Raw genomic sequence first — 22649 nt, 5'->3', positions numbered from 1 at the left:
GGTAGCAAGAAACTGAATGGTGGTTTAATCATGTGAAAAACATTGATTTGAATCTGCCTTAAGTCTTTGTGCAGCCAGTTCTTGTGCTTTGGCCTTCTAGCAAACTTTTTCTAGGAGTTGGTTCTTGTAGGTTATCCGGGCTGTGTAACCGTGGTCTTGGAATTTTCTTTCCTGACGTTTCGCCAGCAACTGTGGCAGGCATCTTCAGAGTAGTAACACTGAAGGACAGTGTCTCTCAGTGTCAAGGGTGTAGGAAGAGTAATATATAGTCAGAAAGGGGTTGGGTTTGAGCTGAGTATTGTCCTGCAAAAGTATTGTCCTGTAAGTATCAAGATAATGTGCTAATGAGGGTATGGTATGTTAATATGGAACCATTGTATCCTGAAGTGATCTGTTAATGTGTGTAATCCAAAGCTAATCTGTATGGCTATTGTTGAATGTTGTCTTTGTCTGGAGGTTTTTCAGGGCAGGAAGCCAAGCCTTATTCATTCTTAAACTCTCCTCTTTTCTGTTAAAGTTGTGCTGATGTTTATGAATTTCAATGGCTTCTCTGTGCAATCTGACAAAATAGTTGGTAGAATTGTCCAGTCTTTCAGTGTCTTGGAATAAGACCCTGTGTCCTGTTTGTGTCAGTCCATGTTCAGCCACTGCTGATTTCTCAGGTTGGCCAAGTCTGCAGTATCTTTCAGTGGCTGAACATGGACTGACACAAACAGGACACAGGGTCTTATTCCAAGACACTGAAAGACTGGACAATTCTACCAACTATTTTGTCAGATTGCACAGAGAAGCCATTGAAATTCATAAACATCAGCACAACTTTAACAGAAAAGAGGAGAGTTTAAGAATGAATAAGGCTTGGCTTCCTGCCCTGAAAAACCTCCAGACAAAGACAACATTCAACAATAGCCATACAGATTAGCTTTGGATTACACACATTAACAGATCACTTCAGGATACAATGGTTCCATATTAACATACCATACCCTCATTAGCACATTATCTTGATACTTACAGGACAATACTTTTGCAGGACAATACTCAGCTCAAACCCAACCCCTTTCTGACTATATATTACTCTTCCTACACCCTTGACACTGAGAGACACTGTCCTTCAGTGTTACTACTCTGAAGATGCCTGCCACAGTTGCTGGCGAAACGTCAGGAAAGAAAATTCCAAGACCACGGTTACACAGCCCGGATAACCTACAAGAACCAATGAACTCTGACCGTGAAAGCCTTCGACAATATTTTTCTAGGAGTGTTAGGCTTCTAACAAACTTCTCCTTTTTTGCCATTTAGTGTATCTAGCAGTTTAAGACAGTATCTATCTCAACACTTTTGGTAATCTTTGTTAATAACTCTTCACATTCCTGTGTCAAGTCTGTACTATTCACAGTATTTTAAACTGTTGCACTTTTTGAATATCATTATTTCTGGTGACAGTTGGAGGTGAATAGGCAGTATGACCTTATGCATTCTTACAGTGGGCACAAATCCCATAGGTTTATGTGGGTTTACTTTCAAGTAGGTTTGGTCATGGGTTGGAGACTAGTGCACCCAACTACATAGGATCAAGCTTCATTGCTTATAGTGGGATTTATTCCTGAGTAAACGTGTGTCAAATCAAACTGTATGTCATGTTTCAGAGGAGTTTATAAGTATGCTTTGTATCATGACCATAAAATTTGTCTTCTGTTGTACAGTAACTGTTAAGTAAATAAAATCTGAAAACCAAATATAGGACTTGTGATAACCGTTTGTCTCTTCTCAAAAAGCAAATAAATGCAGCCTCTGTGGTTGAATTACTTCACTGTGGAATACCAACAGTTGGTAGTCAGCACTTGTGTATACAATTGCTTATGAGACAATAGTCCCTTTTCTCCTTTCAACTTTTCTGTAGTATTTCTAGCATGGAAAGCATTTTAACCATTGTATTCTGGAAAAATCCTGAGTTAACATAATCAAAGCTACCAGTGTTAACCAATCCTGTTCACATTTGTTGGGGGAGAAAAACTAGTTTTGTTTATTTTTTTCTTGAAGGTTGTTGCAGCATTGCCTGAAAATGTGAGACCCGGTCCAAATCTTTATGGATTCCCATGGGAAATGGTGATATGTTCTGCAGTTGTTGTCCTTTTTGTTGTCTTTCTACTAATGTACAGGAGCTATCAGTCAGTAAGTATGCAGTAAGACAAATGCAATGTTGTACCAGGTTGTTCAAGAATTGTTTCAAAGTTAGTTCAGAGTTCTTTATTAGAGCATAATTATGCAGCTTGATTTCTGTGCTTTATGTTGACTTGGAAATGTGTTCTATTAACATATTCACTGAGGTTTAGGGTTGCACAGAGAGAACTGTGCACATACCCATGGTGGATACAATTCTTGTCAGTCTTAATATTGAAGAAATGCTAGTGATGTCTATATTTTGACACTTTGATGCAGTATTTGGACATTTGGGAGGGTTTGGGGTGTATTAAAGGAAACTCTTTCCAGTATTTTGGTGCTCTGATTAGGTTATCAAAATCTATGTCGGTGTATTTGTTTAAATATTGATGTGTTTAAAATCTTCAAGGAAGTTTAGGTTTTATTTTCAAAACCAGTTTAAAGACCTACTAAATTGTACTTGCTAGGACAGCTTTTTCTCTTAGTTATCCATCTAAATTATTGAACTATTTGATATGTGTCTTCTAAAGTTCTGATTACTCAGTTATGACAGTTTAACCCCTGCGTTCCCCCAGCTCTGGCACTCCCTCCTCCCCAAAAGTTGTTGTTTGTATTGACATTTCCTTATATCCTGAAGAATACAGCCAGCTTTAATTTGTTTGAGATTATGTGTGATTCTAATAAGATGATATAAGAAAAGAACTTTGATATAAACTAAAGCTAGCTTTATGTTGTGGCTGTATTTCTTTATTTCGAGGTTTCCTTTCTTTTGATATTTCATAACCAATATTCAATTGATACTGAATATTTTCTTGAACAACATTTTTCCTGTTTTATTTTAATGACGATGACAAATCATTCTAGCCCTGTCCTAATTAGGAGCTTGTTTTAGAGAAGGCAGGGTTTTTAAGTATTTTGAATGCTTTTCCAAAAGAATTATGCCAGAATACTGCCTTGCAGTCCAGATTAGTTTGAGACTATAAATTGTGATTTGTCATGGGAAGTGTCAGTAAAGTGAGGAAGTGGAGATGTAGCGCACAAAGAATCTTGGGGTTGTGCCAGGGTAAAGGGGTAATGTTGCTTAGTAGCAGGGAGTACAAAAAGGATGCTCTGGGAGAACTTCATATTTTTGAGTTATTCACAGTGTTCGTTCACGAGATATTTGTAACTTGGAGCAATGCTGATTTAATAGTTGGGACTAGGTGATGGGATTGCATGCCTCTACAACCTAAGCGAATTTGTGCTCAACCACGCTTCAGTGATATATTGTGTACTACTGACATTAAGTTGAATGAGGTTCCATTCTTCATTAGGTTTATTATTAGCTATTAGTAAGGGAGCTGCTTGGAATTTTAATGTTAACATTGGAAATGATTTTAAATCCTGATTTATATGCTGTATAATGTACTTATTTAAATTGTACTTATTTTATTGATTGTTAGCTGCCCTGAGCCCGACCTTGGTTGGGAAAGGCTGGGGTAGAGGTCAAAATAAACAAATATATCTTGAGCATGATTAAAGGGAAGGAGGTTGGAGTGAGTGAGTGCAGAATTCTCTGATTTTCTTCAGCTCTCTTAGCTGTGTTAAGAGCCCTGATGTTAATCTGCTTCAGACCTGAGAGTTAGCTTTAATTTGTACGGATTTTGGTATTCCAATCTTGTTCTAAGATTGAAAGCTGAGCTTTAATTGTGTGTAATGCTGTAAACTGATAGCAATATTTTCTCTTCTTTTGCAGGTCAGAAGTAGACTTTATGTTGGTAAGTTTGACTTTTTTGTCTGTGGGCTGTGTCTAGCTAAGGACTTGAGTTGAAACTATTTTCTGCCACTTAAGTTACCACATCCTCCTCCTCCTCCTCCTTCTTTTTAGGAAGAGAGAAGCAACTTGCTAGTAAAGTTGCTGAACTTGTTGAAGACAAATGTAAACTACTAGAAAAGCTCAGCCTCCACAAAAAAGAGGTAACTTGATTGCTGTTTTCCTCTATGCTTAAATGAAAGAAATACTTTCTATTATTGCTTCCTCCTAAGATTTAAAATATATAATCTAGCCATTCATTGAGTAATCTTTTTTGTTGTATACAATGTAGGGTGCCTTTCTTTACACCACCTTTAATCCTGGCATAATATCATGCTGGCACAGGGGTGGGGCTGGCCTCTGAGTGAATATTGGATTCTCACCAAGTCCCACTTGTCTTCCTGACTCCACTCCATTTTTCTCCCATGGCCCAGTAGTCTCCCGTTGGTACACAGTTTATGCTGGCAGAAGCCCTGCACTGTAACTAGTCATTCATACTCTGCATGGGGATATTGTTATGCTTTGCCCGCACAAGGGGTTTTAGTGAAGACTCTGCAGGTATAGCTCGAGAATAAACAATTGAACATAGTTAGCATGGTGTAGTGGTAAGAGCGGTGGACTCTAATCTGGAAAACTGGGTTTGATTCCCCCCTCCTCCACATGAGCGGCAGACTATCTTGTGAACCAGGTTTTTTTCCCCACTCCTACACATGAAGCCTGCTAGGTGACCTTGGGATAGTCACAGTTCTCTCCAAACTCTCTCAGCCCCACGTACCTCACAAGGTGTCTGTTGTGGGGAGGGGAAGGGAAGGTGATTGTAAGCTGGTTTGAGACTCCTTAAAGGCAAAGAAAATCATGGTATAAAATCCAACTCTTCTTCGTCGTCTTCATCATCTTCGCTTGTTGGTCTGTCTGTCTTGGGATCTCCAACCTTGTTGAGCATGTAGGCACTTCTGGCATTTCGAGAACAGTTATTGGCCATCATCACAAAATGGCTGTCATTTGGGGGGTATAGCTAAGGTTGCCAACAACCTGAAGGAAAAATGTCCTTAACATAGGCTCTTTGTTAAAGCTGTGAAATAAATGGAACTTTTGCTCATAGAACAATTTGAAGTCCATGTCTTTGGATTTTCTTAATTCCTTTTTTTGTGTTTAATGCTAATGTATGGATCTTTTCCCTATTAGTATGATGAGTTAGAAAACTCATTGAAGGACACCAGCCTTCTAAGTGAGTCAACCAATGCATCCAACATTAAGGTAACACTTGTATGGGTATAAAAGCACTTTTTGTATAATAATTGTATAAAGTATTTTTTTTATAACATAGTTTGCGCTTTGGGCAGTTTTTATGACTGTTTGTAAAGGGAAAATGATAAATCCCCTCCATAGATTCTTTCAGTTCTACAGTTCGAATTCCCTAGCCAATGGAACAACATAGTTATTAAACTTGTTGCTCATTTTTCAGTGAATATAGCAATCCACATACATACAGATACAATTTTGTTGTGCAAGAGGAATCTAGGACCTTGACAAACTCAGCTTTGCTTTTTTCAAAAAAGATTTCTTGCTTTGTGTATCGAGACATCTCCAAAATTTTAAAAGGACTAGGAAGAGCCTGAGATAATCTTTGGGTGTTCAGAAGATGTGGGGTGTCAGGATTTTCCCTAGGTCTTAGCAAGATACAAACAGGAATAAGAATCAAGTATGCAAAATAAGCAAATAATGATTTATTCAGGTTGCAGAGTTTTTATTTTGGATGGTATAAAATGTGAATTCTTCATTTGGACAATGACTTGGAGCCAAACCTCCCTTTCTGTGAGTAGAATACTTCTGCTCTCACAAGCGGGGGAGCATTTTCCACCACCTATTTCCCCATTACTGGCAAACTACTGTGCCAAATCCTACACAGTTCCGAGGGGTCCCCTGAATCTCAGGAGTATGTTTTGGCCGAGGGGATGGGTGTAAATATTTCTTTATTTCAGTTATTTATATGCCATCTTTAAACTCAAGGACACTGAACAGCAATATAAAATAGCAATTCAAAAATCTTAAATATCTTAATATAATAGTGTAGAACACAACAAACTAGTAGCTATCAAATCAGTGGACAAGAGCTAAAATAAAAATGTGCTTTTCAGGTGAGGAGAGAGGGAAGGGACAGATCTTGCAATAGACAAGGGGTTGAGGCAGCAGTATTCCAAAGACAAGGTAACACAACAGAGAAGGTCTTCTCTCTGGTAGCTACTCGTTTAAAAATGTGGGGGCCTGTAAACAGAGGTCTCAGCAGATGACCTGAGTTGATTGGCATATGGGAATAGGCAGTTCTTTGAGTACCTAGGTCTCAGACTATTTAAGGCTTTGAAGGTAACAATTAGTAATTTGAATGGTGCCCAGACGTGAATAGGTAGCCAGTGTGAGTAATAGGGGAGATGCGATCCTGTCAGTTTGCACCTGTCAGGGGACCAAGGAAAGTTCATTTTCCAAATCAGGTCAAAATCTGAAGTACGGCTTGATGATCCATTTCATCTAAGAAGGTCTGGACTGGAGTTGGACAGCTATCACTTGCTTAAGCACCTTGCCCCCAAAAAATCAGCTAATAGTTAATAAAATAACATAGGCCTTCAGGCTTCTTCAGGAGGGGACTCACAGCCATCCACACTTTTAATGAAGCATTTACTGCACTCAGTTCTGTAAACTGAGCTCCTTTTGTGGGTCTTTTTTGCTTGTTTGTTTTTTTGCGAGGGGGATCTAATCCTGTGGAAGTTTTTGTTCATCTTTGTAGCTTCTGTTCACATGTCTCATGTGGGACTGCACAGATGCGGTCCAGCCACAGAGATGAAGAACCCAAAGCTCTCTAGAAGTTTCGAAGCATTAGGAGCATTCCCCCCCTCCGTGTTTCGCACCAGCATTTCCTGCCCAAACCGGCACATGAGGGAGGCAAACGTCAGCACGAGATAGGGGGAGAGGGAGAGCATTCCTTATGCTTCAAAACTTCTATAAAGCTTTGGATTCTTCATCTCCACGGCTGGCCTTTGTCTGCGCTGTGCCATGTTTGCCTGCACAGAAGATCACTTGATGAACAACGGTTACAGGCAAGCGCAGACATAATACATAGTTTACTATTTGGTGTAAAATTTACATCTCAACGCAGCCTTCTCTCTGGAGTTCGTTTTAATGTTTCTGCAATACATCTAAAATGAATGTGTTCATTGACTGCAGTGGTTTTCTAGATTATACTTCGCAGTGATAAATGTCCACACATAATCTTTTAAAACTTGCTTCCTTTAGACAGTGTGTGAACAACTGAGGAGCTCAAACTCTGTGATCGAGAAGGAAATAGAATGTTTAGAAAAAGAACTAGAAGAAGAGAAGTCTAAAGGATCAGAACAAGATGACTTGGTATGTCTTTCATGTCAGCCAGTGTGACCTAAAATATTAACATGATAGTATAATTTTCTTTGTACTATTATAAATGTTAGGAAGTTCTCTGCTCCCCTAATCTTTGTTCTGTTTTAGTGGATAAGATCTAGTTATTGAGAATGTAATATGTAATTTTTTTAATCAAAAACGCAGTGTACTTCATAGTCCACAAAGAGCGATATTTAACTTAAGTGTTTTTTTCATGCTTACTTGTAGTCTGTCAGTACATCCAGCTCTTTGATATTAATCATTTGTGGGTGATAGAGGAAGTTTCTTATGAGCGAAACACGTCAGTTCTTTGATATCTTTGGATTTGGCTCTCATATATATTTTTGGTATCCAAGTACAGCTTATGGCTTTCTCAGTTAACTGTAGCCCATTTTATAAAATTTTCTTTATTTTCTATTTATATCCTGCCCTCAATCCCCAGCTAAAGCCCGGGCTCAGGGCTGCTCACATAATCAGCAATAATATAATAAAACCACATAACCAACTTTAATATTCCTCAGTATCAATCACATAATTAATTAAAACACAAGTGGCACTCATCATAAAAACATAGGGCCATAGTGGCCTGGAGAGAGCAGTCAGGACCCTGATATGGTTGATAAAAGCTTGGAGGGAAGGGGAGGGGGCCAGCTCTGATGATAAACCGTTGCTGCCCTCAACTATAGGCCTGGCGAATAAGTTCCATCTTAACAGGCCCTGTGGAAATTTTTTAAGATCCCTCAGGGCCCTGGTCTCATTAGAAAGGGAGTTCCACCAGACTGTGGCCAGGGCGGAAAAAGCCCTGCCCCTAGTTGAGGACAGCCAGACACTCTTTGGGCCGGGCACCACCAGTAAGCTGTTATTAGCAGAGCGTAATGCTCTCGGTGTGTGTGTGCATACCAGGAGCGACGGTCCCATAGATACGATGGTCCCAGACCGTGTAAGGCTATTTTATGTGAAAGTAAGCCCTGCAGAGTTACTTCTAAATAAGTATTCACAGGACTGCAGCTTTAGTATTACTTTTGTAATATGTAACCTAATCCTATACTTTAAAAAGGTGTTTATTTAATTTTTAAGAACTAACAGTGTTCCCCCCTATTTTAAAACAAATGTACTGCCAAAAACAAGCAAATGCTAGCATAAATAAACAAATGGATTTAAAAGGTTCAAAAGTGAGGACAGTAAAAAGAAAGTGGCAGTATGAGATTTTAGGTAAGGCTAAACCTTCAAAGCAATCCTTTGATTTCACAAACAATAGAGAAACGTGGAGTGACTTGCCTGTATCCTTGGAAGCAAGTGCCATTGTGTTTAGTAGGCCTTAGTGTACCTATGACTGATACTTTAGTGTATTGGTACCTTCCCTTCTAGCCTGCATTGGTAGTTCTAAATTTAGCATTGCATGCCTAAGGAGTGCTTTGTAAGCATCATCTGTGAACCATTCCGAGTCAGATTTTCTTTTCTCATTGTTGCTAGCTTAAATGGATTGGTAAGAGAAATGAATTGATATCTAAATGCTGTTTGGAATTGGGTGCCTCTTGACAAACATATGTAGAATCTTTCCACAGTGAATGATGCCTTTTGACATTCAATAGGCAGAACCCATTAATTTTCAGAGGTTGCTTCATCATTCTTTTAAAACATGTTTTGAAATATTCACTATTTTAAACATGCCATTGATTTCTGAGAAATTTAATTTAGCCTTGTAGAGGAAGAAGAGAAAAATTGGCTTATGTTTTAGCAGTTTGTCGGTTCACTTGTGTTTGTACCCTGATATCATAGGGTGGTTTGAATTCTCTGGCCAGCTACATCCCTGAAAGATAATTATTATTGACCCAGAGAAGTGGTGACCTTTCATTCTTAGAAATAGAGGTATTTACTTTCTCTACTCCTCTGACCTACAGGTCTTGAGTAGTATCAATCGATCCCAACTAGGAATAATAATAAGAAAGGAAGAATTCAAGCTAGAGAGAGCACACTATACCATATTAGAGAAGATGCCTTGTCACAGGCTGCTTGACTTCTCATGGTCTGAACGAGGAATTTAGCTAACAAAAAGAGTATTTGCTGGCCTAGAATCCATTACAAATTTAGTAACTATAGTATCTAGGGGAAGCTCATTTCACTAGGACATAAGTGGTTTGATCCATTTCTCTCTAGCCTCCTAATACCACAGACATTCAAAGAGAACATGCTGCACAGGGTCTGTGATCCCTAAAGCACAGCCACAATATCTATCTGAAAATGGTAAACCTAATATGTGGCCCTCAGAGATGACAGCTGGCAGTGCATTTAATCTTGCGAGCATAATTGCTTGCATGTATTGGAATTGTAAGGTTAAATGAGTATTTTGGGATTGTAAAGAGTGGTGGGATTCCCACAGGGAGAGTAGAGCAAATGAGCCTGGCAGATAGTACTATTGATATCAATCTTCCTAGTCAACTGCTTGATAGTCTTTTGGGGTGAGGCCACCCTAGCACAGAAACTACTTTCTCTGGGCATCGTATGATATTCAGTTCTTCTGTTATAGCTTGATTCCAGGAACTGGAGAAATTATCTTGTTTCATGTACTATGCTATTATCCTCAGAGAACATTATTTTTTTTCTTATTTAATGACAGTATCCAAGTCCTAGATTTGACAGAATGCTGGCCAAGTTCAAGCCATAAATTTCAGGATCTTACAGATCTGACATAAAAACTGTATTAGTGTATCCATAGTCTCATTTATCCTGTGGGCCCAGATTGCTGCTCCATTGAGTAGTTGAGATAATACCTTAGCACTGAAAGCTATAATAGCTGCTGGAAGGTATTGTCTACCTTTGCTATAGAAACACAAGTATTTCAAGGAAAATAAAACAAAAAGGCAGGAGGAGTCAAGAACTAGACCTTCACTATTCATGCAGCCTGCGTGCTATCATAGGCACAATGATGGCAAAAACTTGATTGAAACAGTGTCTTGCATAGATAATTCATTAAAGTAGAGCAAGATTGACAACATATTTTCGGTATTTTTCACTAAAATATTATTCTGCATCTATTTTGACTAGGTAGTTTAAGCCAGAATTTAGGAGACAGTCATATAATTATTTTTCTTTCTTTCTAGATGGCTGAAATACAGAGAAGATTGGAGTCTTTAGAAAATGAAGAAAAATCTATCTGTCAGCAAATACCTGAAGTAAGCCAAAGTTTAGATCTATATGTAAATTTCTTAGAGTTGTTCCATTGTTTCAGCAATCACCTTGGACCATGCTGTCAAGATTTTTCATTCTTCTAGGCATGTCTTGTAACAAGCTAAGGTAATATGCTATATGGCCCATTCTTCTGAAACACTTCCCTAATATAGTCATCTGGCAAGTCTGTTTGGTTTTTTAATTTTATTTGTTTATTTCATTTATACCCCACCTTTCTCCCCAGTCACAGCAGGTGACATTGTTCTCCTTTCCTTCATTTTATTCTCATAACAGCCCTGTGAGGTAGGTTAGGCTAAGACTTTGTGACTGGCCTAAGGTCTTCCAGCAAGCTTCTATTGCGGAGTGGGATCTGAACCTGGGTCCAAATTGTATTTTGTTTGATACAGTGGTATATAGTAGTTTAGATCATTTCAACAATGGTCACTCTTCTTGTACAGTCTGCCAGTTTCCCTTTTCCTTCTAGGAGTTTTCCTCCTTCCTCTGTCTTCCCAGGCATTCTTTTTCACATTTTCCTTAGCACTGCACTACGAAGTACAGTGTAGTGAAGTATCATTCAGTCTCATTTGGTAGGAAGAAAGACAGTCTTTGTAGCGTAAACCGTGTTAAACAGAGCAGTATTTTGCAGGCTATGCACTGAAGTTGCCTTACTTCTCTAATCTTGAAGAGCTAAGATAAGAAGGCAGAATGAGTAAGTCATGGGTACAATGTAATTCAAGGAGATGATGGGATAAAAATGGTCTAAATATAAATTACATAAATAAATACAGTACTATAGGGACTGTGTGCAGTTTTATCCCTGCAGCAGTGTGGGCTACCTGGAGGTCATTTTAACTTGACCAACTTGCAGGTTCCCTGCAAGTGGGCCATCTAATGGGCCACTGCGGTGGGAACGGGGTGATAGATGAGATGGATTTTTGTGTGAGAGAGAGATATTCAGCAGAGCTGCTTTTTTGTGTGTCTCTCACAATGCAATCCTGTACAGAGTTACTCCAATCTAAGCCCACTGGTTTCAATTAATTTGGGTTGGAGTAACTCTCCATAGGACTTCAGTGTGAGTATCTCAACCCTAAATCATTGTACTGTATTGGTAAGAGCTGTATTATGATAAGGTCAGAGTCCAAAAACAAACCTCGGAGCATCCCCACAAAACAGAAGCAACAGACTGACATGAATTGGGCTGTGGCTCATGAAAATGTCTGCCACCAAAAACTGGTCTATTGCCACAAAGTTCTCTGTTAGAATGAATAGATATATCCAGAAATGGAGACGTTATTGTGTGTCTTTTTGTAGACTAACTATAAAACCAGCTTATTTTATTCTTTGTCACTTAGGCTAAAACTACATTAAAAGTGTACAATATCAACATAGAGAGACTGAAGAAGTCTGTTCATGATGCAGTAGAGGAAAACAGCCGTCTTCAAGAAAGTGAAAAACAGGTATATGTCTGTTCCACAGTGTAATTTTGCAGTGTTTTTTTTCCCTTTTTTTTGTGACATTATACCATGACTGAAATAATTTATACAGTTGCAAATGCTTCTAAAGTCAGTCTAAATTAGTACATAATATAATGAAAACCAGATGGAAAGGTAATGGAAAATGTGTGGCAGAATACAGGCTTCTCTCTAATACAAAAATCCCCTGTACTTCAAGCATGAGTGAGGCAAGGAAAAGGCTAGGCTAAAATCCTCCTGATATGATGGTTTTGTGTGTGTTTAAATGTGAGGGAGCATTCAGACGTGTGGCTCACAATGATTCTGCCTAGCAAAACATCCACCACATAGGTGCTTTGATATTTGTCTTATGCATACTTTACTCAGAGGAGCTTAGAGCAACTTATATAATGCTCCTAGGTGGTCTCCCATGCAAATAAATACACAGAGCCAAAAATCCATTAACTTCAGCAGTTGACCTTTTGTGTGTGTCCAGACTGTTGTTTAATAATCATTTTGTTTTTCGTCTCTAGTTGTGCGTGTCAAAAAGATAGTGAAAGGTTAGGCAACAACAAAACACAAAAAGACTCTGTGTGTGTGTGTGTGAGAGAGAGTGAGAGAGAGAATCCTTACCACTCAGGGTAACAAGCCACCACCAGTCCCTCTGCTAACCCTCCAGCTAGAGACCAAGGGACAGAGTCTCCAGCCCTCCCAGGTATTAATCAAGAAGTCAGTTATGCAAGGTAGGACACTTGCAAGTTGAGTTCAAAAAAACAATTACTTTGGTAGTTGTAGCCGATTCCTTTTAGCTGGAAGCAATCATAATACCACCCCCTGGCAGTTGCCAAGTTTTTCCCCTATGTAATCAAATCTAACAGTTAGATCTGAGCAATCTGGTGCCTTAGTTGACATAGGTGTATTTATTGTTGTTGTTATTGTTACTCTCTTTGTTGTTGTTCTGTTGTTGGAACTGTTTGTGCTCAAGACTGTTGTCATAAGAGCAGAGAATAAAAGAAAGTTGTAGCCAGTGATAGCTAAAGTACTGGGTTTAGCTTGAAGCCCCCAAACACAAATAACACCACATGGTATAATTAATAAGATTTATTGAAAGAAATGTGCAAAAAAGTTACAGATATAAGAGAAGTGCAAAGCAAGGATAAAGTAATAAAATTTAAACAGCTAACCTAAAATACTTATAAAGGCTTTGATTACAGATGTTACCTGACCAGGATGAGAAACAGAGTCCAGGTAAAGTTTCAAAGTCCAAAAGCAGGTTTTCTGGCCACACAAGGCCTAACCCAGTCAAAAGGATGACCCAAAGAACAGGTGTCCAGAAGGATGCAAGCTAGAATTACAAATTTCTAGGCTGATCCTGCATTAAGCAGGGGTTATGGCCCCTTCCAACTCTATGATTCTATTATCTTGCTTTATGCCCAACTTCTAGCAAGTGGCCTCATCCTAATTGACCAATCAGGTGTGTTGCTAGACATATGACCTGACCAATCAGTTATGTGACTAACACATGACCACATTCTCTGTAGCTGCAATACAATTAAGCAAGCCACCTGAGTGCAAGCCACCTTCCTCCACCCAGGATTCCTTGTGTTTAATGAGATGGAATGTGGAGGCAACACTTACTCCCAATTTCTGGTCTTGGAAACTCTCGGCCCCATGATCTCATTTGCACCTTTGTATAACTTCCATCTCTTAACTCTCTCTGAAACTACAAGTCATTAAGTTCCCCGAGAGGGGCCTTCTATACTTTTGCTAGGCCCAAAGCCTGTTGCATCATTGATCCAGTTTCTAAAGATTTTAAAATTAAATCTTTAAGTTTGTGATAAAATTGTAAATGAAATAGTGATCTTTGCATACTTTCCTTTCCAGCTGTTACAAGAAGCCGAAGGATGGGGTGAACGATTTAGTGAACTAAACGAACAAATAAAAATGTTTGAATCTTCTAAAGCAGATATGGAGGAGTCTCTTAAAAACAAGGACAGTCAAGTCAAGGTAAAATACTCTCATTTAGCAGTGAGTGGCAAAATGATTAAAAGGGCTAAGAGACTGTTCAGGTTATTGTAGTGGCTCATCCTGTTTTTCTGGATGCTGATAAAAAACTGACAGGGTTTTGTGTAATATGATAAAAAGTGCTTAATGGGGTTACACTGTATTCAGCCAGCCCTAAATAAAGCTGCACAAACATGCAGAAAAATAAAATTTGGGGCAGCATGTGCTCTCACAGTTCAGAAATGGCCAGTGGTCCCCCACAACTGAAATAAGTAGGTGATTTTTGCATGTGTGTGACTCTAGCACACACCAAAGCAAACTTCCTTTATTATTCACAATTTAAGAAGGATGTTGACAAGTTGGAGTGTGTCCAGAGGAGGGCGACCAGAATGGTCAAAGGTCTGGAATCCATGCCTTATGAGGAGAGACTTAGGGAGTTGGGTTTGTTTAGTTTGGAGAACAGAAAGTTGAGGGGAGACATGATAGCCATGTTTAAATATGTGAAGTGATGTCATGTTGATGAGGGAACTAGGTTGTTCTCTGTTGCTCCAGAGACTAGGACACGGAGTAATGGATTTAAACTAATAGAAAAGCGATTCCACCTAAACATTAGGAAGAACTTTCTGACGGTGAGGGATGTTCGACGGTGGAATGTGCTGCCTCGGAGGGTGGTGGAGTCCCCGTCTTTGGAGGTCTTTAAGCAAAGGCTAGATGGCCATCTGTCGGGAGTGCTTTGATTGTGGGATCCTGCATGTGGGGGGAGGGTTGGGGTCACTGGGGATGTTGGGGGAGGTAGTTGTTAATTTCCTGCATTGTGCAGGGGGTTGGACTAAATGGCCCTGGTGGTCCCTTCCAACTCTATGATTCTATGATTCTTACAGTGTCATAGTTACTCTTTCAAGGGAGAACCAATTTTATTATGCGTGTAATAATTCTCCCCCCCCCCCATTTCTGCCTCCCATTCTTGTTGGGTGTGGCCCCTTTGTTACTTGTGCTTCCAAATCTTCATGCTCAGTATCCACTGTTTTCATTGTCCCTCATCCCCGGGACCTTTTCAGAAATAAAGATTTCTCCCATAGGGATTGATGAAACCGCATAGCTTCATTGATCCCTAAAGCAGTCAACTTTACTGACTCACAGCCCGAAAGAGTTTTTTCCCCCTTGCGTGGTTGCTTATTTGAGTCAAGGAAGATAACTGGTAATGTTCAACAAAATATTCACAGTCAACTGTTTTACAAGTTAATTTAACGCATTAATCTTTCCTTGTGGAGCCAAAGATTAATTCCTATTTTTTGGTAACTGACATGCAGACACTGACTGAATTCTTGTTGAAGATGAAAGACTGGAGCAGCGCAGTAGAGGAACACGATGATACCGAAGACAGCTATTGGGCTAACAATACGAGGGAAGAAACAGAGAACGGGGAACATCTAGGTAAAATGGTGTTTTTCTTTGCTGGGTAGAGGAAGTGGGAAGCAAGATGACTGTTTATTTTCGAATTCCTGAAGAGCAGACATTTCAGGCTGTAGCGGCAGAAGGAAGGAAAATTTTTTTATAGCATTGCACTACTGTTGCATGAGCTTTTGCAGGAAACAGCCTCTTTCACTCCAGGTGGTAGATTTTCTCCTAAGCTTGTAGACAGTGAAAGCTAGTTGTTTGATAGGAATCCTGAATTTAGGGAACTGGAGTTAGCATCCCTGAATCTTGGCAAGGTTGTCCTGGGCAAACATTTTGCGTGAACTATGGCTCAACAGTATTAAATATATTGAAATAAATAACTTGTACTTGAAAGTTCAGATTAATCTCAATTTATTTACTTACTTCATACCCTTCCTTTCTCCCAAGTGGGGACCCAAAGCTGCTTACTTTACCGGTTTTCATCTCCTACTGTCTTTGCTGTCGGTCAGGAGAGCTTGTCAAGCAGTACTGTTTCATAGGGACTTTAATTGATGTATTAGTTTTATGGTAGGCTATGTGATTGGATAACTTTTTTACTGAGATCTCTTATTTTAAATTGATTTTATGGTATGGTATGTCACATGTAAATTGCCTAGAACTATAAAGGACAGAAGCTCTACAAATGCTTTAAATATATTACAATTGGTGCCTTGTGCAGCTGTTATTGAACTTTAAAATGGAGATTTGTGATCTTCATTTCATCTAGGTTACCCTTACTAAGATTGGTTTAAAATGGATGTTCACATGAGGGAAATCCACAGTTAAAAATCAAACTGAATGAGACTGCCCCTCCAGTTGTATAGTTTGTCAGAAAACAAACTGATTTGATAACAGTTCAATTTTATCTTAACCCGAGTGTAAGTAATTTAAACAGGAAAATGATTAAGAATACTTCTAATTCACTAACGTTTTTTAGATGAGAAATGTTTCTTCTGCTCATCCCCTGGATTTCTAAAACAAAGAACTGCCAATTTGTAATGGGGCAAAATGAATCTCTGAAGTATTAAAGTAACATTCTTTTCATTGTGATCTACTGTTCTCTCTCCCCTTCTTTCCCTTAACTAGATGATCAGGAAAAACGAACTGTAAGGAAGCTGATTCATGCTGCTAAGGTAATATTGTAATAATATTATTTTGTTTTTTTGGTTTTTTTACTAATACAGAAACCATTAGAAATAATAAAGGAAAAAGAAAGTGTTCTGTGTATACAGTCTTGGCATCTTAGTAAGTTTATTGAAAGGATAAAAGCTTGAGAATATATCAGTACGTTGCTTGTAGGCAAGTAATTTTCTTGTAGAAATCACTTTTTAAAACATAAATTTGTTGGGGTGTGTATGTTTTTTAAAAAAACAATAAAGGGAGGGTTGGTCTTGCTGTTTAATTAGAGAATGCTGGATACCCTTTATCTTGGCATTAGATAAACTGTTGTAGCCAGAACAGAATCCAGACCTTCACAAGGATGTATTCAATAAGAACAAACATAGACGTAGTTGCTCTCAGAATTATTATCTTACATAATTTATGTTTTCTCTTTGATATAGCTAAATGCTTGCCTAAAATCATTGGAAATGGAAAGAAATCAAATATATTCAAAGCTAACTGATGAAAACAAAGCAAAAGAGGAACTTGCAGGTAATTGTGAATTTTTCTCATAGATTTTGAATGGCTTATCTTTTTTAAAAAATCCCCCTTTCTCAGGGTGGTTTTTAAGTAAGGTATACGAAGATCTGTGTATTCAGATTTACAGAAAGTTTATCCTAATAGCTTAATTCAGTTAATTTTAAATTCCTGAAATGAGTTGAGATTGTTGATCAAATTATGGAATATTGAGGATTTTTTAGTTCACATAGAAACAAAGTCTCAATTCTTAACTCTGAGCTGGATGATCTTATGAACAGTATTGTGTCATAAACTTAATATTTTTGCCTTGGGAAGATTATTTCTCTCTTGTCTCCTGCCTTAGGATTTTGCACTCTTTTCTGAAGTAGGAGGCATGGCTGAAATTAAAGAAAAGATTTGTAGAATTAGGGAGTCTGTGATAGTTTGTTAGCAGCTGTCTTAGAGATGCAGCAGATGTGTGTTTCTTTAGTCTAGCTGATTTCCATATTGGTATTGAGCAAAGGTTTATCCCCAAGACCAAGTTGGTAATCATGGTTTTAATTCCCCCTCAACACCTTATATTTTGCTTTATTGAGCAGTTTAGATTAATTTGTACTGAACTAAAATCACATCAAATTGCAGATAAAAAGGATTAACCATGGTTTGCTCTTATATCTGAATGGGCAAACTATGGTTTGTGAATAGCCAGCAAAGAAGAATCAGAAATCCTGTCTTGAAGTGCTTTTGCAAAGTAGTTTGTGTCTGGAATGGTGTCCAGATTGATAAACTGTAATGATGGTGGTTGCTTCACCTTCAAAGGCAGCCATACAGTGAAGATGGGACAAAATGTGTCAGGTTAAATACAAGTGTATGTAAAATGATAGTAGACAGATGGCACTAAATCATGAGTTGCCTATTGTGTATTTGGAAACTGATGTTTGGAGGCCACGTTTTCAACTCCAAATCATTATGGTTTGGTTGATGCCTGAATGAAGCTTTTTGTCCTGCAGACACTGGATAGCCCCAGGCTAGCCTGATCTCATCAGATCTCAGAAGCTAAGCAGGGTCAGTCCTGGCAGGTATTTGGATGGGAGACTTCCAAGGAATACCAGGGTCATGACGTGGAGGCAGGCAAAGGCAAACCACCTCAGAACATCTCTTGCCTTGAAAACCCTACAGGGTTGCCATAAGTCAACTGTGACTTGACAGCAAAAAAAAAATCTTAGATTACAGTAGGTATAAACTGGATAATGCTGGCTATGCCAGGAGTGGGCAGAAGGTAGACAGTGGAGCACTAGCTAATTTCCAGCTGGTTTTCCAGTGCATCACATAGAATTTAGTGGTTGCTTGGAGTTCCTGCAGAGAATGTGGTACTACGTGGGCCTTGGCCCAGTCTTGTAAGGCAGTAATTACACTCTTAATCAAACATGCATTAATCAAGCACGCTTAATTGTTTAGAGATCTTGTGTATGCATTTTCAGTTTGTTAGATTTGAAACATCCAGTGTACCACAGGTTTCTACTTAATAAAACAATAAACCACACAAGACTGCAGCTGGCTTGCCCCTTTCAGTTTGATGGGGATCTTTTGAGAATGAATGATCCTGTCATAGAGCTTTGGGCTGTGCACCTAAACGATCGTCACCTTTTTGATCTTATATTCATAGGGCTGTATAGGTTGGATCCCGTGGATCTATTCTGCCAGCAGAAGCTTTCCCTCTCCAGTATAAAAAGCCTTCAACCACCAGAGGAGCAGATCCATGGGGGGCTTTTGGGGGGGGAGCTGAAAATGCTGCTTTGTATCTTAAGTCTGCATAGGCATGTCTTTCTTGGTTGGACTTATTAAACTTCCACTGCGAGGAAGAGCTAGTGATGTTTTAGATGTTGGAACTGTAATTTCTCTTCCAGACTTCACCCACATAGTCATGCTGAGAGCAAATCTGGTTCAGGTTGTGATTCTTAGAGTCTTGGTGAGAGCCGCTGTCTGGGCACTGTGGTGCTAATGGCAATTTCTCATTGGCCCCAGTTCCTGCAGCCTGATACATGGCTTGGGGGTTGAAATAAGGGCTGAGTTGTTTGGCATCAGGGTCAAAAATAACAATAATATTTCATATGTATGTGCTTACTGTAATACAGTTTGAGTATCCCTTATCCAGACTGCTTGGGACCAGAAGTAGTCCGTATTTCAGATCTTTCCATATATTGGAATATTTAGGAATATTTAGGAATTTTTGCATAAACATAATGAGATATCTTGGAGGTGGGACCCACATTCATTTACATTTTATATAAACTGTATACACATAGCCTGAATGTAATTCTAAACAGTGTTTTTAACTGGTTCTTGTAGGTTATCCGGGCTGTGTGACTGTGGTCTTGGTGTTTTTAACAATTTTGTGTACATTGAACCATCAGAGAGCAAAGGTGTAACTCTCTCAGCAGAATACCTGTATCAGCTTGTAAACAAGAGCAACAACAAACTAACTAACAATGGCAGGCTTTAAATCTCCACCTACGATGCAGTATACACTGTATTTTATATTTTTAGGTGAGAGGAAATATTGAAAGTATGCAGCATGGATCTGCCTGCATGCCAGCTCGAAGGGTCCGGTTTTCGGATCAGTCCTGATAAGGGATACTCCACCTGTAGTGCTTTTGTGTGTCCACATATATGCATGTCTGTGACGTCGTCGTCGTCGTCCCCCCTCCCCCGGTAGTTTAAGCCCATTTCTGCTGTGAAGGATGTCTGAGCATAGTTTCATCCACAGATCTTTGACAACTAACATTTTCCTATATTTTGGGTTGGGGGGGATTTCAGCTAAGCCTCCTAGAGTTATATGGCCTAGTAATACTAGGAAGTTTTAGGTGTATTCAGAGCTTATTCACCATTAAAGCAAAATGCTATAACTTAAATAATTCCTGTAGGATTTTTATTCTGAGGCTTTACAATATTAATTATTTGGAAATTAACTCTAATCCTGACAGAACGCATTGAAAATCTACAAAGGGAACATGTCACGTTGCAGTCTGAAAAGACACATTTTGGAAATCAAGTTCAAAAGCTTCAGCAAAAACTAAAAGTCATGACAGAGCTGTATCAAGAAAATGAAATGAACCTCCACAGGTATTGGGGTTGGTGGATTCTTGGCTTAATGGTTGGTGAACTTTCCCCCCAGATATTGAATTTTTATTTTTAAATTTTCAGTCAGTTATGGTCCTGGTGTCATTTGAGCTTGCCAGATGACTTTGCCATTTGTGGGCTTACGTTGGCACTTGAACTTCACGTTTTAATTCTGGGAGCTGCTCTGGGAGCAGTGACCTGTTTTGTACCAGTTGGAGTTTCTGTCTTAAAAGGCAGCTCCATGTACAGGGTATGCGTAGATGTGCTAGTAAAGAACTCTTTAAATAGTAAGTTAATAATCAGACAGTATGGAAATATGTAGACAATAGGACATCCCACTGTTTTGTCTTGCCGGATTAATTTCTAATGCTTTTCATAGTGCTTAACTAAGAAAGGTAGAAAATAATGGGTTATGACTATGGATTGTTCTCTCTCTCTCTCTCTCTCTCTTTTTGGTAAGGAAATTAACTGTAGAAGAGAAAGAACGGCTGCAAAAAGAAGAAAAACTTTCTAAAGTTGACAGAAAAATTAATCATGCTGCTGAAGAACTGACCACTTACCGGTAAAGATAGATTTTGTTTCTGCCTTCCTGTATAGAGTATGCAAGATTAAACCTTTGTCCTCTATAGAATATACAAAATTAAATCTTTGAACTTGATATGATAACATACAGGAAATGTATAGTTCTGTGCTGACAGATGTCTCTTATGACTAGTGCCCCATTTTCTCCTTCTGTAGGGTTCTCCTTTAGGTTTGATTTTTACTGATTAACCCTATGCTTTTATTGATAAGCCTTGATGATGATATTCCTTTTTATAAAACACTGGTTGTGCAAAATTAACCTCAGTGTGTAATGATTCCATTACAGACAACGAGCAAAAGATCTAGAAGATGAGCTGGAAAGAACAGTTCGCTCTTATCAGAATCAGGTATATATCTTTTGCTTGCTTAACTGAGATGCTGCAGTTGCTTACAGCCCGGATAACCTACAAGAACCAATTTCAACCTTAGTCATCTTTTTTTAATAAACAGCATTGCTCGAATTAATTATGCATCATCTCACTTAAGGCCTTACTAACTATTCACATAGCCTACCTTTGAGTAAAACAGAGTAAGTACCACCTAATGTATGTCTGCATAACAGAAAATGATGGGCCAGTGGCATCTTTGAGGAAATCCAAAATACCCAGTATTTGCAGGGCTTTCCTCCCTCTTTGTGGAAACATCCATAGCTCATTCAAGCCCATCATCGCCTGTATTTCTACATCTGTGGTGTTCCTCCTCCCTAGATTTAGAGGTGCATGGTGGAGGGAACAGCTAGTTTTTCCTGGCAGGCTCCATGGCTCTCCTGCATCTTGGACTCGTTCACTGGTTTTAATTTCTGAGAGTGTGAAACCCTTTGCTGAACTCTGCAAATAGGAGGGAGACAGTGGGGGTGGGGGGAACCAAGCTCAATAATAAAAGGCAGGAAAGAGAGATGGGGGTGGAGAGAAACTTGTGCTGCTGAAAGGAAGATGGGTAGTACAGGACACAAGGGGTTCATGGGGTGCAGCGAGCCCTTTGGGGAGAAATAGTTGAGCAGTGGGGGATGCAGTGAGAGGGCTGGGAGGCAAGCAAAGGGGAGTTAGAGATTGGGGTGGAGAGAGACAAATTCACATTTTAGGGAACAGGAAAATACCGTGGAATGTAGAAAGAGGGGAGGGTTAACCGGGAGAGAATCTAGAGTAGGCCTGTAGTGGTACAGTGCACTGAGCTTCAGTGGGTCAAAGGGGCTGACTGCATGTTTTTGAAAAAGGAGAGGGAAAACTGCATTAAAATATGGTTCAGTGTTTTGCCACAGTTAATGTGGCAGTGCAGCAAACTGAGAGCGTGAAAATGTAGAAATGGAATTATTTGAGTTGGGCATCCTAGATCTAATAAGCAATTTTCTTTAACAGATTATGTCACATGAGAAGAAAGCTCATGACAATTGGGTAAGTCACAAGTACTAAAGCTCTTGAATCTGCCTGGAATGTGTGGTGTTTACTACCGTCTTGTGGGTTCAGTAGGGATTACTGCACATCTGGTTTTTTCTGAGATGTGTGCTTGTTCCTCTGGACTACAAAAAATCCCAGAAAAAACACACAGCTGCTGCTTTAGACTCCAGGATTACATGTTAATGGAAGCTTAAGTGTTTGTTTCTAGGTTCTGTGAAGGCTGCTGCAAATGCTGATGGATGCGTGCTGCTCCTTCAATCATTCGAATCGTTCACTAAAACTTTAGGAATCTTTGACGTGCTGTTTTAAACAATATCTGTCCCTCCCACTTGATGAAAGGGTCTTTCAAAGCCAGGTGCCATAGCTCTGTGGTACTTGGATGGCAGGGAAGAGGATACAGGTGCAGGAAGAGTGGTAACAATTGACACAGCTGCAGTTGTGTTTTAGAAAACTACCACACATAGCAGAAGCACATTCAGGAGGGGGTGAGAATGGAGAGTAGAACAAAGC

At 39.2% G+C, this 22649-nt stretch overlaps 1 protein-coding gene across 1 annotated transcript in view; it reads left to right on the top strand.

Moving 5' to 3' along the window:
• Positions 1-22649, top strand: part of MIA2 (MIA SH3 domain ER export factor 2) — a 52120-nt gene that overhangs the window by 18117 nt on the left and 11354 nt on the right. The window contains exons 7-21 of the mRNA XM_056851658.1: positions 2044-2175; positions 3899-3920; positions 4031-4119; positions 5141-5212; positions 7244-7354; positions 10465-10536; positions 11884-11988; positions 13867-13989; positions 15297-15420; positions 16510-16556; positions 16986-17076; positions 20028-20166; positions 20624-20725; positions 21032-21092; positions 22101-22136. Coding sequence (XP_056707636.1) covers positions 2044-2175; positions 3899-3920; positions 4031-4119; positions 5141-5212; positions 7244-7354; positions 10465-10536; positions 11884-11988; positions 13867-13989; positions 15297-15420; positions 16510-16556; positions 16986-17076; positions 20028-20166; positions 20624-20725; positions 21032-21092; positions 22101-22136 — 1326 coding nt within the window. The remainder of the gene's footprint in view (positions 1-2043; positions 2176-3898; positions 3921-4030; positions 4120-5140; positions 5213-7243; positions 7355-10464; positions 10537-11883; positions 11989-13866; positions 13990-15296; positions 15421-16509; positions 16557-16985; positions 17077-20027; positions 20167-20623; positions 20726-21031; positions 21093-22100; positions 22137-22649) is intronic.

This window comes from Euleptes europaea, chromosome 6 (genome assembly GCF_029931775.1).
Source record: "Euleptes europaea isolate rEulEur1 chromosome 6, rEulEur1.hap1, whole genome shotgun sequence".
NCBI classification, from domain to species: domain Eukaryota; kingdom Metazoa; phylum Chordata; class Lepidosauria; order Squamata; family Sphaerodactylidae; genus Euleptes; species Euleptes europaea.
This window is presented reverse-complemented; position numbering and strand designations above follow the sequence as displayed.